The sequence below is a fragment of the Bufo bufo genome, chromosome 9 (assembly GCF_905171765.1).
Source record: "Bufo bufo chromosome 9, aBufBuf1.1, whole genome shotgun sequence".
Classification (NCBI taxonomy): Eukaryota; Metazoa; Chordata; class Amphibia; order Anura; family Bufonidae; genus Bufo; species Bufo bufo.
The window spans coordinates 186,966,460-186,982,448 of NC_053397.1; the positions used below are offsets into that span (position 1 = coordinate 186,966,460).

Consider the following 15,989-nt stretch of genomic DNA (forward strand, 5'->3'; position numbering starts at 1 on the left):
CACCTCCTACGTGATACTTCCTTCTGCCTATATGAGCATAGCGTACATGCAATCTCAAGAACCTGTTATGTCAGTGTGGTTGTTAAGGGAAAAAGGTTAAAGTTGAGTATGAATAATCCCTCTCATTGTCAGTCAACACTATTGTAACTTCTATCTCTTGTATTTCCTGCAGAGAGATGTTTTCGGATGGTATTAAAGATGCTAGGATTAAGCTCCTGCTCAACTAGCGCCCACACGCTCACCGAGCCTGACCACTCCAGCACGCTAGAAATATCTACCTTGGATGTCGACACCCAAAGGTATGTCCTGGCCCTGCCAGAGGTTGAGACTTGGCGGAAGCACCGATTGGGTTTAACCCAAGCTACTCACTCTTGCAACCTTTTGGAACCAGATACTATTTCTGAGACGTTGGTATCACGAACTGCAAGTTACGATGCCTTGTACGACCTCCGTGCGCAGGAGGCGGAGACTCACTTTACCTTTGAGGGGAACAGCATGTTTGAGGTGGCCACCGGAGGGGAATCTGAGTTTCCATTGAGCCCTCATGTAATAAAGAGGAGAAGAGGAGGCCTGATTGAACAGAAGGATATCATCAAAGCTCACCAGGCGCATAAGATGCACAGCACGCCCCAAGCAAGACGGAAAGAGTGGGAGTAAGTACTACTTTGCCTCTGGGATAGATAGAAAATCTGTTCAAAATCATCCCTTCCTTAGAAATGAATGAGTCTTAGGTTGCCTTTAGATGACTGGTGTCCATGTCCATACTGTATCTTGTGTAGAATGGACCGAACACAGACTGAACACGGATCCATTACAGTCAATGGGCCAATTCTCCAGTGGTCTGTAGTACAGAGAAAATGTCAGTATTTTGGTCCAATTTTCTCCATTTAAGGGTGCATTCACACAACCGCATTTTTGTGTCCGCATCCGTTCCGCGAAATTTTCACTGTGTGCTGTCCGCATCCATAGTTCAGATCCGCGGTCCTGCAAAAAAGATAGAGCGGCCCTGCAAAAAAGATAGAGCAATCGCGGACAAGAATAGGCTTTTTCTGTCATAGGCAACATTCACACGGCCGGTATCCATAATTTGCGGACCGCAAAACATATACGGCCGTGTAAATGTAGCCTAAGTGGGAGAAAAATGGGCAGCACACGGACACTATCCGTTTGAAAAAAAATCATATTTTTTTGCAACCTTGACATGGACGTGATTTAAAGGGCATCTGTCAGCAGATTTTTACTTATGACACTGGCTGACCTGTTACATGTGCGCTTGGCAGCTGTAGGCCTCTGTGTTGGTCCCGTGTTCATATGTGCCCGCATTGCTGAGAAACAGGATGTTTTAATATATGCAAATGAGCCTCTAGGAGCAACGGGGGCGTTACCATCACACTTAGAGGCTCAGCTCTCTCTGCAAGTGCAGCATCCTCTTCTTTAAATGACAGGACCAGGCAGTGAAATCATCACACGTGATGAGGTTTTGATTGACAGGACCAGACATGATGATATTTTCAATGCCTGGCCCTGTCAATATTTGGCACTGACCGCTAGGCTTATGTCAAAACTTCATGCTCTTTGAAGGGCAGTCGCATGGGCCATGGACACAGTGGACAGGAGGGGACCTCATTGACTTGTATGGGAGAGTTTTTTAGGCATGCTCTATGACTTGTGCAGAGGTCAGGAGGGAGGAGATGAGCTGTAATATCACCTTTTGTGAATAATGGATCCTGTGTTATCTATACAGAGGTGTTATTGTTAGTGTAATCCTGCCTGTGATGATAATGTGATAGCTACTGAAACTTACCTGTACAGAACAAGAAGTCTTAACATGTCATTAGGCCTAGTGGTCATAGCGAAAATTGCACGGTTTTATTATATTTTTTTAAATATAAATGACATGGAAAATTTTAACAAAAATAACTAAAAATATAAAAAAATATTTTTCCTATAAAAATATGATTTAAACAATACGTCATTTTCTGATGGAATGTTCTCATCAAAGTAACCTTTGTTATTGCCTGAGAAGTTTCAGCTGACCATAGACTTTCCTGGCAGTGACTGATGTTGAATGAAGGTCTTCCATGAGAGACTGTGGGGTACCTTTATCAAATCTGGTATGCCATTTTTTTTTAAGTGGAAATGTCGCAAGAGTTGTGGGATTTTGAGCAAAGTTTTGTGACTTTTTGTGAGCGGCACTTCCCGCGGCACTTTTTGAAGTTGGTCGGTATTTCACAGTTGATCACAGTTGTGTCCCATTTATTAAGTGCAACGTTTTAAAAAGTTGCAAAAAAGTCACAACTCCAAAGTCCAAACTAGGTATTTACCAGGTGTAGTGTCAAACCGTCCTCAGCTGGCACCACCATTTACATTACGGGTGCACAAATCACATTTCTCAGAATTCTTAATGAGTGGGGATCTGACTGCTGGGATGCCCACTGATCCTGAGAATGGGGGTCACATTCACCGGTCCTGATGAAGTGGCAGGTTGAACATGCACCCATTTCTTCTCCATGGGACTGCTGGAAACAGTAGTATGTTGTGCTGTACTTGGCTGTCTGTGGCAGTCCCATATAGAATGAATGGAGTAGCAGGGGACATGCTCAGCCTGCTACTACATAAGGACTGGAGAATGTTACCCAGTTCTTGGGATCGGTGGGGTCCCAGCAGTTGGACCCCCACCGATCAGTTAGTTATTCTGCAAATCCAACTTAATTACACATAACACCCCTATAGAACAAAGTTTGTAATACACATATTGTTCCAAAGTTGCGTGGATCGGCCTCTCGGGAAGCCGATCATGGGAACCTCTTTTGAAAATTCAGCTCCCGCTGATGTCAGGTCCTTTGCCAGGTTTCCACCCTGGGCTATGGATGGGACGTCACTTCTGCTAAAGGCAGAACCAGAACCTTTCCTCTCCCTGGCGCATGCGCAAACTCCCGAATCCATCTTATCTGTGCATGCATTAGGGAGAGGAATAGATCTGGTTTTGCCAACAGCAGAAGTGACATACCATCTATAGCCCAGGCCAGAAACCTGGTAAGGCATGTCAGGTGGATTTTCAGAAGAGGAATGTCCAATGACCCGGTTTCAGAGAGGACAATCCCTGTAAGTATATTACAAACTGTCTCTTACAGGGGTATTATGTATAATAAAGGTGGGTTTGCCGGACTCTCTGGGTCCAGGAAAACCTCATGAAATGATATTCTATTATGATACTTATTAACATGCTTTAAAATAGTAAAAATCGTTATTACAATATATATTATTTACACCTGACAGGAAATAAATATGTCACCCTGCCTTGGTTCAGTAGTATTTCCTGTGTTGGTGATTCAATCTAGGGTCATTTTTGGTAGCTTTGTAAGTAAGAAATATTTCACAGGGGTATTCTGGTTAAATGAAGTTGTCCCCTATGCACAGGATAGGGGATAACTATTAGATCGGTGAAGGTACTATCGCCGGGAACCCCACCTGTCCTGAGAATGGGGGCCCCGAACCCCCAACAGTTCTCTGAAATGAATGCAGCGGCTGGCCGTTCCATTCATTTCAGGGGGCTGCAGGGGATCCCAACGGTCGGTTTCCCAATGGTATTGGGCCCTGGACCCTCGGCAGCCCCCCTGAAATGAACGGAGCAGCCAGTCACACATGCGTGCCGCCGCTCAAATAGTTTCTATGGAAATTACAGAGATAGGCAAGCGCGATACTCGACTGTCTCCCAAACTCCCATAGAAATGAATAGAGCTGCAATGCACATGTGCGACCAGCCCCTCTCTTCATTTCAGGGGGGCTGCAGGGGGTACAAGGCCCCCGTTCTCATGATCGATGGGGGTACCAGCGGTAGGACCCTTGTCCCTCACCGATCTAATAGTTATCGCCTATCCTGTGGATAGGGGATAATGTAATCTAACCGAATACTCCTTTAAGAACGTCGCAAGATTTTTAAAAAATAATCTTTTGTCGGCAGCACATTGCTCAGTGTAATATCGAAAACTAGCACCTATCAACGTGAATATCATCGATTGCGCTTGTTCTCGGCCAAACAGGACCCTTTAATGCAATGCTCTTAAAAATAAAAGGTGGAATCTGGTTGCTATGGGAAAATAAGCCAGTTTTCCTTTACACCAGTTTTGCTAAATTTTCCCCAATATACAGGGTGGGCCATTTATATGGATACACCTTAATAAAATGGGAATGGTTGGTGATATTAACTTCCTGTTTGTGGCACATTAGTATATGTGAGGGGGGAAACTTTTCAAGATGAGTGGTGACCATGGCGGCCATTTTGAAGTCGGCCATTTTGAATCCAACTTTTGTTTTTTCAATAGGAAGAGGGTCATGTGACACATCAAACTTATTGGGAATTTCACAAGAAAAACAATGGTGTAACTTTATTCTTTCATGAGTTATTTACAAGTTTCTGACCACTTTTAAAATGTGTTCAATGTGCTGCCAATTGTGTTGGATTGTCAAGGCAACCCTTTTCTCCCACTCTTCACACACTGATAGCGACACCGCAGGAGAAATGCTAGCACAGGCTTCCAGTATCCGTAGTTTCAGGTGCTGCACATCTCGTATCATCTGAAGGCAATTGTCTATGCTGTGAAGATACGAGATGTGCAGCACCTGAAACTACGGATACTGGAAGCCTGTGCTAGCATTTCTCCTGCGGTGTTGCTATCAGTGTGTGAAGAGTGGGAGAAGATGTTTGCATTGACAATCCAACACAATGGGCAGCACATTGAACACATTTTGTAAGTGGTCAGAAACTTGTAAATAACTCATGAAAGAATAAAGTTACGTTAAAACCAAGCACAGCATTGTTTTTCTTGTGAAATTCCCAATAAGTTTGATGTGTCAAATGACCCTCTTCCTATTGAAAAAACAAAAGTTGGATTCAAAATGGCCGACTTTAAAATGGCCGCCATGGTCACCACCCATCTTGAAAAGTTTCCCCCCTCAGATATACTAATGTGCCACAAACAGGAAGTTAATATCACCAACCATTCCCATTTTATTAAGGTGTATCCATATAAATGGCCCACCCTGTATATTAAAAAGTTCCATGGCTTTGTTGACCCTAGAACATTTTGGCGAAAAACAGGCCGATATTTATCAAAATTTGTGCAAGTGAAGACTGTCTTGGTTGCTCATAGCAACTAGAGATGAGCAAATTTCATGTTATGAAATTTGTTCACGCTTCGATTGGTGGTAAAAGGTGAATTGCCTTATGGATTTCGTTACCACGGACCATAACGCAATTCTATGACGGAATGCCTTTAGAGGCATTCCGTTATTCATTCAGTCATAATAGAAGTCTATGGCCTGCATAACGGATCCGTCCCGTTTCCGTTATGCAGGAGAGGACTCCCCTGCATAACAAAAAAATGGGACGGATCCGTTTTGCAGCCCATAGACTTCTATTATGATGGAATGAATAACGGAATGCCTCTAAAGGCATTCCGTCATAGAATTGCGTTATGGTCCGTGGTAACGAAATCCATAACGCAATTCTGCTTTTACCGCCAATCGAAGCGTGAACGAATTTCAAAATATGAAATTCGCTCATCTCTAATAGCAACCAATCAGATTCCATCTTCTATTTTCCAAAGGGGTTGTCAACAATGAAAGGTGGGATCTGATTGCTTGCTGTGGGTTTTCTTTTCCACTGGTTTTCATAAATCTCCCCCTATGTAAATTAAAAAGTTCCATGGCTTTGCTGTACTTACAGTAATATCCATTACATGGGCCGAGAACCTTACATGTAATCGCTCGCTGGCAGTGTAAATGTACCGCCGATTACCCGATGAACGAGCAAAATGCTTGTTCATCGGGTAATCTGATCGTTTGTGGGTACACAAAAATCGTCATTTGCCGGTAGCAGATTGTGCTGTGTAAACACGCTCTGCTGCCGGCAAACAAGTCAGTATGGGGAAGGGCGATGGCATTAGTGATCGCTCCTCCCCATACTCTGGAGGAGATCGCTGCGTGTAAATTTCTCCTCCATCAGCGAGCAGCAGATTGTTGGGAAGGAACGCTTCCTTCCTGATAATCTGCTGCTCTGTCGTCCCGTGTAAAGGGACTTTTACAGTCACTTATCTTTTAAAATGTATTATGTACAAAATTTCATGTGTATTTAAAGAACTAGAAAACCCTCCATATAAATAGTCATTCTGAAAAACAAAAGACCCTGGTGTTATCTGTCACCCTGTAAACTTTACATTTTGAAAAGGTCACCTTGTCTCACCATATACTAAGCTGTGAAATCTTGTCTGCAGTGATAAAAAAAAGGATGGGGCGTTTTCTAAATTCTTCCGAGGAATACATTAAAACGGAGTGTTACAGTTAAAAACAAACCAAAGGCAAAAAACCTTAAAACCTATTAAACTATTTAAATGATGGATATTGCCACCTTCTGGGCAAATATGGGAATGCAACATTTTTTTTAACAAATCAGCTGCCAATTCCAATCTATATTATTATTATTTATTGATTGATATTTATTGATACCACTTATCTCTTTCATATGAGTTTTCTTCTTTTAGCCTATAAGAGTAGATAACAGTCATGCAAAATTGATATTTCTCGCAATGAAGTTTATCCATTTTCATATGAATTAGACTCAATGTGTTCTAAATTGTAGATGGAGGTTTTGGTTTGAATACTAGGCAATTAGGCATTATTAATAAAGAATGCTACACACATAGTACATGTAAAATATAATAATGTATAATTATGTACAGGTAACATTCCTGTAATACAAGCAATGTCTCCAAATGTCTATTGAGTTGTCTTCGTTTAAAGGAGTTTTCCGGTTTGCATCAACATCCTATAAAATAATCATTTATGAAGGTCGCTGTAATTTTGTAACGTATTTCCTTTACCTTTATTGCTCCCAATGTCTTGGATGTTGTAGGGGAGAACACCAAAGGACAACAAGAAGGAAGGGGAAAAAGACACTAGGCCTCACCGCTAGGGAAGGAAAAGGGTCACCACCTATAAAACCCTGCTCCTGGCCCTAACTCCTATCCGTATAGGCACCTCTCGATGGTAGAGATGCCCATACACAGGAACCTAGAAAACCCTGGTGGCCCTCAGTTGCCCTAATAGTAATGACCGGGCAGAGACAACCCGCTCTTTCCCTGGTGAAGGAACCAGCATCTCGCTGAGGCCTAGTAAACAACAAAGGTGGGGGGAATACAAAACACAACAAGCGGAACACTTAACTTCTGAGGCTGATGGATGATAAACGAACAGGACTTCACCACGAACCACACTCCAGCTCTTCCAAAAACCAAATGAAGCTATCCAGAGCAAGGAGTGATGGGTAAAGTCAGACTAAATAGGGAGAGGTGAAGGTCACATGATCCACATCTGAACAGGGTGTGTGGACATACCAGCAACACACAGACAAAGTGAAACCAAAAGAGGCTGTCAGATAACTAATGTGCAGATATTCTTTCAGACCTTCTCAAACCTGTCACTGGCGTGACACCCATCTCCTGTTTTGGACTGTGGTTACATGACCATGTTCATGCAGCTCCTCCTTATTTCCTGTGATGTTATGTCTGTTGGTGGGGCGGTGATAGGGGAGTGTCTATGTAACTAGCTGGGTGGGAGGAGCTATAAACTATCTGTGTGTTGTTAGGGGCGGTGCTAGATTTGTGGCAGAGGAAGGAGAAGTGCATCATGGGTTTGGTTGGACACAGCAACAGGAAGTGCTACATACAGGATGGAAACAAACCTGAGGGATTAGTTTACATGGTGAGGAGAGACCAAACTGAAAAAAATAAGCATGATGAAGATGTACATGAGGTAAGCAACTAAATGAGCATATCTGTTAAAAACCTTAGTAATCCCAGAATAACTTAAAAGGGTTTTCCAAGACTTTACAACTGATGACTTATATTTAGGATAGGTCATCAGTATCTGATCGATGGGGGTCTGACACCTGGGACCCCTTCTGATCAGCTGTTTGAGAAGTCTCCTCTCAGCTCACCAAGTACAGCACCGTACATTGGATAGCGACTGTGCTTGGTATCGCAGCTCAGCCCCATTCATTTCTACGGGGCTGAGCTGCTGCTAGGCTGTGTGACTGATGACTGTGTCGTCACTGGCCTAGGGAAAGCTGTGAGAGAGCTGCGAGCACCTCAAACAGCTGATCGACTGGGGTCCCGGATGTCAGACCCCCACCGAAAAGATACCAATGACCTATCCTGAGGATAGGTCATCATTATTAAAGTCTCGGAAAACCCCTTTAATAATAAGCGTTGCCTTACAAACTTGATTTTACAATGATTTGTTCAAGTTTTATTTTACTGTGTAGCCCTAGCCTAAGTGTCTCGTTCAGGGGTCGCCAACCTTACGCACTCCAGTTGTTGTGAAACTACAACTCCCAGCATGCACATTTGCTCATCTGTTATTGGAACTTCCACAGAAGTGAATGGAGCATGCATCAGGAATTGTAATTATACAACAGTTGCTAATCCCTGGTTTAGGTTATATGCCTGGAGAAATAAAAAACTATATATGGCTAAGCAAACAGGAAGCTTCATGCCAAGCTAGCTACACATCAAATCTTTTCCTGCAGTGAATCTCTTAAAATTGTGTAAATTAAAGTTCCGGATCTCTAATAAAAAAATAACCAATGCAGCTTAGTAACTTAAAAGGATTGTCTCACTTCAGTAAATCATGTAGAGAAAGGTAATACAAGACACTTACTAATGTATTGTGATTGTCCATATTGCCTCCTTTGCTGGCTGGTTTCATTTTTCGATTGCATTATAAACTGCTCATATCCTGGGGTTAGGACCACCTACAATCCAACAGCGGTGGCTGTGCTTGCACATAGAAAAAGCACCAGCTTCTCTGTGGCAAGCATGTGGAGCAGCTCCCGTCCCGGCCACCTCGTATCTGTGCTACAGCGGTGGTCATTACCGCTGGATACAAGCATTGGAATGCAATGGAAAAATTAATCAAGCCAGCAAAGGAAATATGGACAATCACAATACATTAGTAAGTGCCTTGTATTAACTTTGTCTACATAAAAAATTGCCATTTGCTGAAGTGAGAAAACACCTTTAATTTACATAGTGGAATCAAAAACTCAAAGATGGTGGCTCATCTCAGGCGGGGTTCTGGATGAAGGTGCTGCTAGCCCAAACTAGAGGAACACCCCTCCTCTAATGGCGTGTATAAAGAAAAATCAAGTTGTAGGGCGAGCACTCAACACTAGCACCAATAGAATAGGGATAAAATATTTATTAAATCACAATATGGAACACGTGTACATTTCAATAAAATAAAGGGATAAAATACATACAAAATACCACATATAGGGATAAGAGTCGTGACAGTAGCTAGTCAAGAAACTTGGATACTGTGTGGAATCTATCACTTGTGGTGGAGCAGCTAATAAGTATTCAGCCAGCACAATAGAATGTAGCCAAGGGCATATATCCCATGCGCAGATGATTTGATCAATCAATAGTACTGGCTTGTATCCGCGGCTCCAGTGTTGATAACGTAGCAGCAACTGAACGCAACAATTGTTCCTATGGTGTGAACACAGGCTACAATGTCCTTCAATAGCGATAGTAGATAATAATAGCTGATATATGCGGCTCCAGTGGTGATGACGTAATGGAGCGGCTGAGTTCAACAATTGCCTCTAGTGATTAAACACAAGTTTCACTGTCTTTCAACAGTAATAGTACGGTCTAGTAGCCGTACACATTCAATCGTATGCCTGATCACATACAGACTGCAACTGTAATGTTCCTACCTTCCTCTTTGATCAATAGCGAGGGCGTCTCTGTGGACGTGTGCGGTGGGTAAGCTGCAGGTGGATCGTTCCGGCGTCTGGATGGTGACTGCTGTAATTCGCTGTCTCCAGATATCGCGGGATTACGGAAGCAGTAGGTGTCCTGGATAGCCCAAAGCGCTGTTTGGCAAATGATATGCTTGGCGTCCTAGAAATCCATATTCCTCCGATTTAAATTGATGTTTGCATGGCCATGCATAAGGTGCGGAGGTGCTTCTGTTACAGGTGTGCGGACCAGACGCGTTTCGGGAACTCCTTCCCTTCGTCAGTGGTACTGCAACACCTGTCATACTCCGCCTTTTATATCTTCAACTTGCCTGAAATCCTGAATCACTTGATTGACTTTCAGCTGAAATAAATCTCCTGCGTTTCTTCATGCGTTTTCAGTGCGGTTTTTTTGTAAACTTGTATGCGTTTTTTCATACTATACATTGCTCATGACATTCTACATGTCCTACAGAGATCCAATTTGTAGTTTCATATTGCTCAAGAGTAATATACTCATTATACTGCATAAATGGCACAAAATGATATTATCTTACTTCATAATTAAACACACTGAATATAATCTTGCTTATGCACTATCCTATATGATGCATAACGCAAATAAATAAAAAACTATAATCATACAAAATATATATACATATACACTATGTGTACACATATATTCGTATATGCATATCACACACGTTTAAAATCCGATAAAACTACCAAAATACAAAGCAATGTGTAATCCATATTTTATATATTGTAAATGGTGCAACATCTTGATAGATAAATTACTAAAACGACTATAAAAATGTGTAAAATATATAAAAAATAATATAATATAAAAAAGGTTGAGAGAGAGATCCAAGGGCTGTTTTATAAAAAGGCGCTCATTCAGGTAGATTTCAGATGTGCAGATATTGATGGTTGGACTGTACCTCATTATCTAGATGTGTATGAGACTGGGGGCCCACACCCGAGTCTGCGACACAGTGTCGATAAACGACCAAACTGAGTCGCAAGAGTCAGAACGGGGGCACCCAGTCTACAAGAATCCAAAGATCTCCAAGTCAGCATTCAAACCAACTGGCAACAGAGATCCAAACTGGTATATATGTTTGGATTCTATCCTGGACATTTGTTTGATGTAATCTCCCCCACGCCAGTGTTTGACCACCTTCTCCAGTGCCGTGAATACCAAGCCGGAGGGATCTTTGTTATGTATATCTTTATAGTGCTTTGATAGACAATGCTTATCATAGCCTTTCCTTATGTTAGCTATATGCTCAGCCAGTCTGGTTTTCAGGGGGCGTTTTGTTCTCCCTATATATTGTCTCCTACAGGGGCACTGGATAAGGTAGACAACTCCTGGCGTGTTGCAAGTTAGGCAGTCCCTAATCTCCCACATAAATTTGTTTTGTGATGAGGAGATATTGGTGGTTTTTCTAGGTGTGGGGTTGACCTTACACGCCATACACTTCCCACACTTAAAAAAGCCTTTTAAATTCATCCAGGAGCCCAGAATTGTATTCTCCTTTTTCGTTATTTTGGATGTTTTAATTGATGGGGCTATTTTTAGGCCTAAATTGGGTGCCTTAGTGAATATTAATGCCGGGGTAGTTGATAATAGATGTCCTATCTTTTTATCACTAAGCAGATGATGCCAGTGGGTTTTAATGATTTTCTGTAATCGTTTGTGACTATTGTTAAATGGGAGAATAATTTTATTATTGATAGCTTCACTATCTTGTGATTCATCAGTTCTATCCGTCTTATTCATGAAAAAGGTGCCTCTATCCAATTTTCTAGTTTTTTCTAGAGCTGAATTGATCACCCTTTCGGGATATTGTCTCTCCATGAATTGATCTTTCATCTTAATCGCTTCTACCTCAAAATCATCGTCCTGTGTGCAGTTTCTTTTTATTCTGCGAAACTGGCCATATGGCACATTCAGCAGCCAGGTTGGTAGATGACAGCTCGAAAATTGTATAAAGCTATTTTTTGCGGTAGGCTTCGAGAATGTATTGCATATGTAACTTTGTTCTACTGGTTTTATTTTCAGATCCAAAAATTCTGTCTCCTCTGCAATACTTACAGTAAATTTCAAATTCAATTGATTTTGATTAATTTCTTGCAGGAAAGAATCTAATTCCTCTCTACTTTTATTCCAAATAAAAATGACATCATCTATAAATCTCCGCCATAGGACCAGATCCACCCCCAGCCTGGGCTTGATGGTGTTAAATTCCCATTCTGCCAAAAAAAGATTGGCATAGCTGGGGGCGAATCTGGTTCCCATGGCGGTCCCACACTTCTGTAAATAGAAGTTGCCTTCAAAATAAAAATAATTGTGGGTCAAAATATAATTTATACCCTCTAAGATGAAATCAATACAAGCTTCATTCATTGATCCATCTCTCCTAAGTTGTTCCCCTACTGCTAATATACCTTGTTGATGGTCAATCACTGTGTACAGTGACTGAACATCAAGAGTTCCCATAATCCACCCTGGCTCAGTGCGCATTTCTTCCAGTATCTTAATAATGTGGGTTGTATCCTTGATATAGGAAGGTGTTTTCTTAACAACCGGTTGTATCTGTACGTCTATGAATTTAGACAGATTAGATGATATTGAGCCAATTCCCGAGACTATCGGTCGGCCTGGTGGTTTTTCCAGGCTTTTATGCACTTTGGGGAGACAGTAGAAGACTGGTAGTCTCCTCTGTGTCCCCAGAATGAAGTCATATTCTTGTTTCGAAATTATTGTAAGTTCCAGACCTTTTGTACACAATAGTTTCAGGTCTTGCTCAAAACCCTCCAATGGATCATTTTTTAATGGGGAATATGTCTCAATATCTGTTAGTTGGCGTAGACATTCTTCGTTGTAGTCTACTGTATTAAGAACGACCACTGCCCCCCCCTTTATCAGCGGGCCGTATTGTAATGGCCTCAGTTTCTTGTAACTGTCTAATAGCATAGTATTCTTGTTTCGTCAGATTATTCTGGCATATCGATCCTACTTTCAATTTACGTATGTCCTCTTCCACATTTTTCTGGAAGGTAGCCATTTCTGCGCTAATTTCATTCCTGGGAAAAAATGTGGATTTATTTTTCAATATGGGTTTACTCGGGTCTACGGGTATATTTCTAATTATTGGATTTTTTAGAAAGTGCTTTTTTAAACATATATTTCTAATGTATTTTTGGATCCCTATGTAAGCGGAAAATTTATCCAATTTTTCAGTTGGCGCAAATTTCAGACCTTTTTCTAATAGCTTAATTTGTGGTTTGGTGAGAATCATTGAGCTTAAATTAATTATTGTAGTGTTAGTGTTAGTTAGTGTCTCCTGTGGTATCTTGTTCTTTCTAGAACTTCTTCTGTTTTTTTTCGTGCCTCTGTGTGATCTTGATAGTGGTTTTTCCGTGAGTCCCTCTGATTCCTGGAGGGATATATATTGTGATCTCTGCCTTGGGGATTGTGGTGTTGGTGATTTTCTAAACTCTGTGTTGGATAATGGTTTTTGTGTCTTAAGTTGTATCTGTGTGTTGGAGATTCCTGATTGTGTGTTGGGGGAGTGTGTTCTCTGTGTCTTATTCGTGTCTTGTGATGTGCTGGGGTGTGGTCTAAAAAATGTTGGTTGGATAATTGATCATATCGGTTGTTAACCGTTACCGCATAATTATTTTGTAGATTTTCTTCTTCTCTTTCATTATTAATAATTAAGGGATTATCGTCAGATACAATTAGATGATCCCTACTGTTTTCTGTCTGATGATTCCTATGGAGGTTCAGATGTTTCCTCCCTTTTCTGTTTATTATTTCACTTTCTATCCTGTCCAAACCCCTACATAGTCTTTCCTGCCAGTTCTCAAATTCTGCATTTCTAGGCAGCTTCTCAATCTGTTCTTTAAGACTGGTAATTTTAACATTGACGTCACCCAATATCTCCATCCTCCTTTTAATAATTAATTTAATCAGCGACACTGAGTGTGAAGCCAATAGGGCATTCCATTCCTCCTCAAATATATATTTGGACAGGATAGAAAGTGAAATAATAAACAGAAAAGGGAGGAAACATCTGAACCTCCATAGGAATCATCACACAGAGGCACGAAAAAAACCAGAAGAAGTTCTAGAAAGAACAAGATACCACAGGAGACACTAACTAACACTAACACTACAATAATTAATTTAAGCTCAATGATTCTCACCAAACCACAAATTAAGCTATTAGAAAAAGGTCTGAAATTTGCGCCAACTGAAAAATTGGATAAATTTTCCGCTTACATAGGGATCCAAAAATACATTAGAAATATATGTTTAAAAAAGCACTTTCTAAAAAATCCAATAATTAGAAATATACCCGTAGACCCGAGTAAACCCATATTGAAAAATAAATCCACATTTTTTCCCAGGAATGAAATTAGCGCAGAAATGGCTACCTTCCAGAAAAATGTGGAAGAGGACATACGTAAATTGAAAGTAGGATCGATATGCCAGAATAATCTGACGAAACAAGAATACTATGCTATTAGACAGTTACAAGAAACTGAGGCCATTACAATACGGCCCGCTGATAAAGGGGGGGCAGTGGTCGTTCTTAATACAGTAGACTACAACGAAGAATGTCTACGCCAACTAACAGATATTGAGACATATTCCCCATTAAAAAATGATCCATTGGAGGGTTTTGAGCAAGACCTGAAACTATTGTGTACAAAAGGTCTGGAACTTACAATAATTTCGAAACAAGAATATGACTTCATTCTGGGGACACAGAGGAGACTACCAGTCTTCTACTGTCTCCCCAAAGTGCATAAAAGCCTGGAAAAACCACCAGGCCGACCGATAGTCTCGGGAATTGGCTCAATATCATCTAATCTGTCTAAATTCATAGACGTACAGATACAACCGGTTGTTAAGAAAACACCTTCCTATATCAAGGATACAACCCACATTATTAAGATACTGGAAGAAATGCGCACTGAGCCAGGGTGGATTATGGGAACTCTTGATGTTCAGTCACTGTACACAGTGATTGACCATCAACAAGGTATATTAGCAGTAGGGGAACAACTTAGGAGAGATGGATCAATGAATGAAGCTTGTATTGATTTCATCTTAGAGGGTATAAATTATATTTTGACCCACAATTATTTTTATTTTGAAGGCAACTTCTATTTACAGAAGTGTGGGACCGCCATGGGAACCAGATTCGCCCCCAGCTATGCCAATCTTTTTTTGGCAGAATGGGAATTTAACACCATCAAGCCCAGGCTGGGGGTGGATCTGGTCCTATGGCGGAGATTTATAGATGATGTCATTTTTATTTGGAATAAAAGTAGAGAGGAATTAGATTCTTTCCTGCAAGAAATTAATCAAAATCAATTGAATTTGAGATTTACTGTAAGTATTGCAGAGGAGACAGAATTTTTGGATCTGAAAATAAAACCAGTAGAACAAAGTTACATATGCAATACATTCTCGAAGCCTACCGCAAAAAATAGCTTTATACAATTTTCGAGCTGTCATCTACCAACCTGGCTGCTGAATGTGCCATATGGCCAGTTTCGCAGAATAAAAAGAAACTGCACACAGGACGATGATTTTGAGGTAGAAGCGATTAAGATGAAAGATCAATTCATGGAGAGACAATATCCCGAAAGGGTGATCAATTCAGCTCTAGAAAAAACTAGAAAATTGGATAGAGGCACCTTTTTCATGAATAAGACGGATAGAACTGATGAATCACAAGATAGTGAAGCTATCAATAATAAAATTATTCTCCCATTTAACAATAGTCACAAACGATTACAGAAAATCATTAAAACCCACTGGCATCATCTGCTTAGTGATAAAAAGATAGGACATCTATTATCAACTACCCCGGCATTAATATTCACTAAGGCACCCAATTTAGGCCTAAAAATAGCCCCATCAATTAAAACATCCAAAATAACGAAAAAGGAGAATACAATTCTGGGCTCCTGGATGAATTTAAAAGGCTTTTTTAAGTGTGGGAAGTGTATGGTGTGTAAGGTCAACCCCACACCTAGAAAAACCACCAATATCTCCTCATCACAAAACAAATTTATGTGGGAGATTAAGGACTGCCTAACTTGCAACACGCCAGGAGTTGTCTACCTTATCCAGTGCCCCTGTAGGAGACAATATATAGGG

General features: G+C 40.9%; 1 protein-coding gene across 1 annotated transcript in view; it reads left to right on the forward strand.

Moving 5' to 3' along the window:
- The first annotated feature begins 540 nt into the window (after positions 1 to 540).
- Positions 541 to 15,989, forward strand: part of CACNA1E (calcium voltage-gated channel subunit alpha1 E) — a 638,268-nt gene continuing 622,819 nt past the window's right edge. The window contains exon 1 of the mRNA XM_040406914.1: positions 541 to 653. Within this exon, the coding sequence (XP_040262848.1) occupies positions 616 to 653 (38 nt within the window). The 5' untranslated portion in view covers positions 541 to 615. The remainder of the gene's footprint in view (positions 654 to 15,989) is intronic.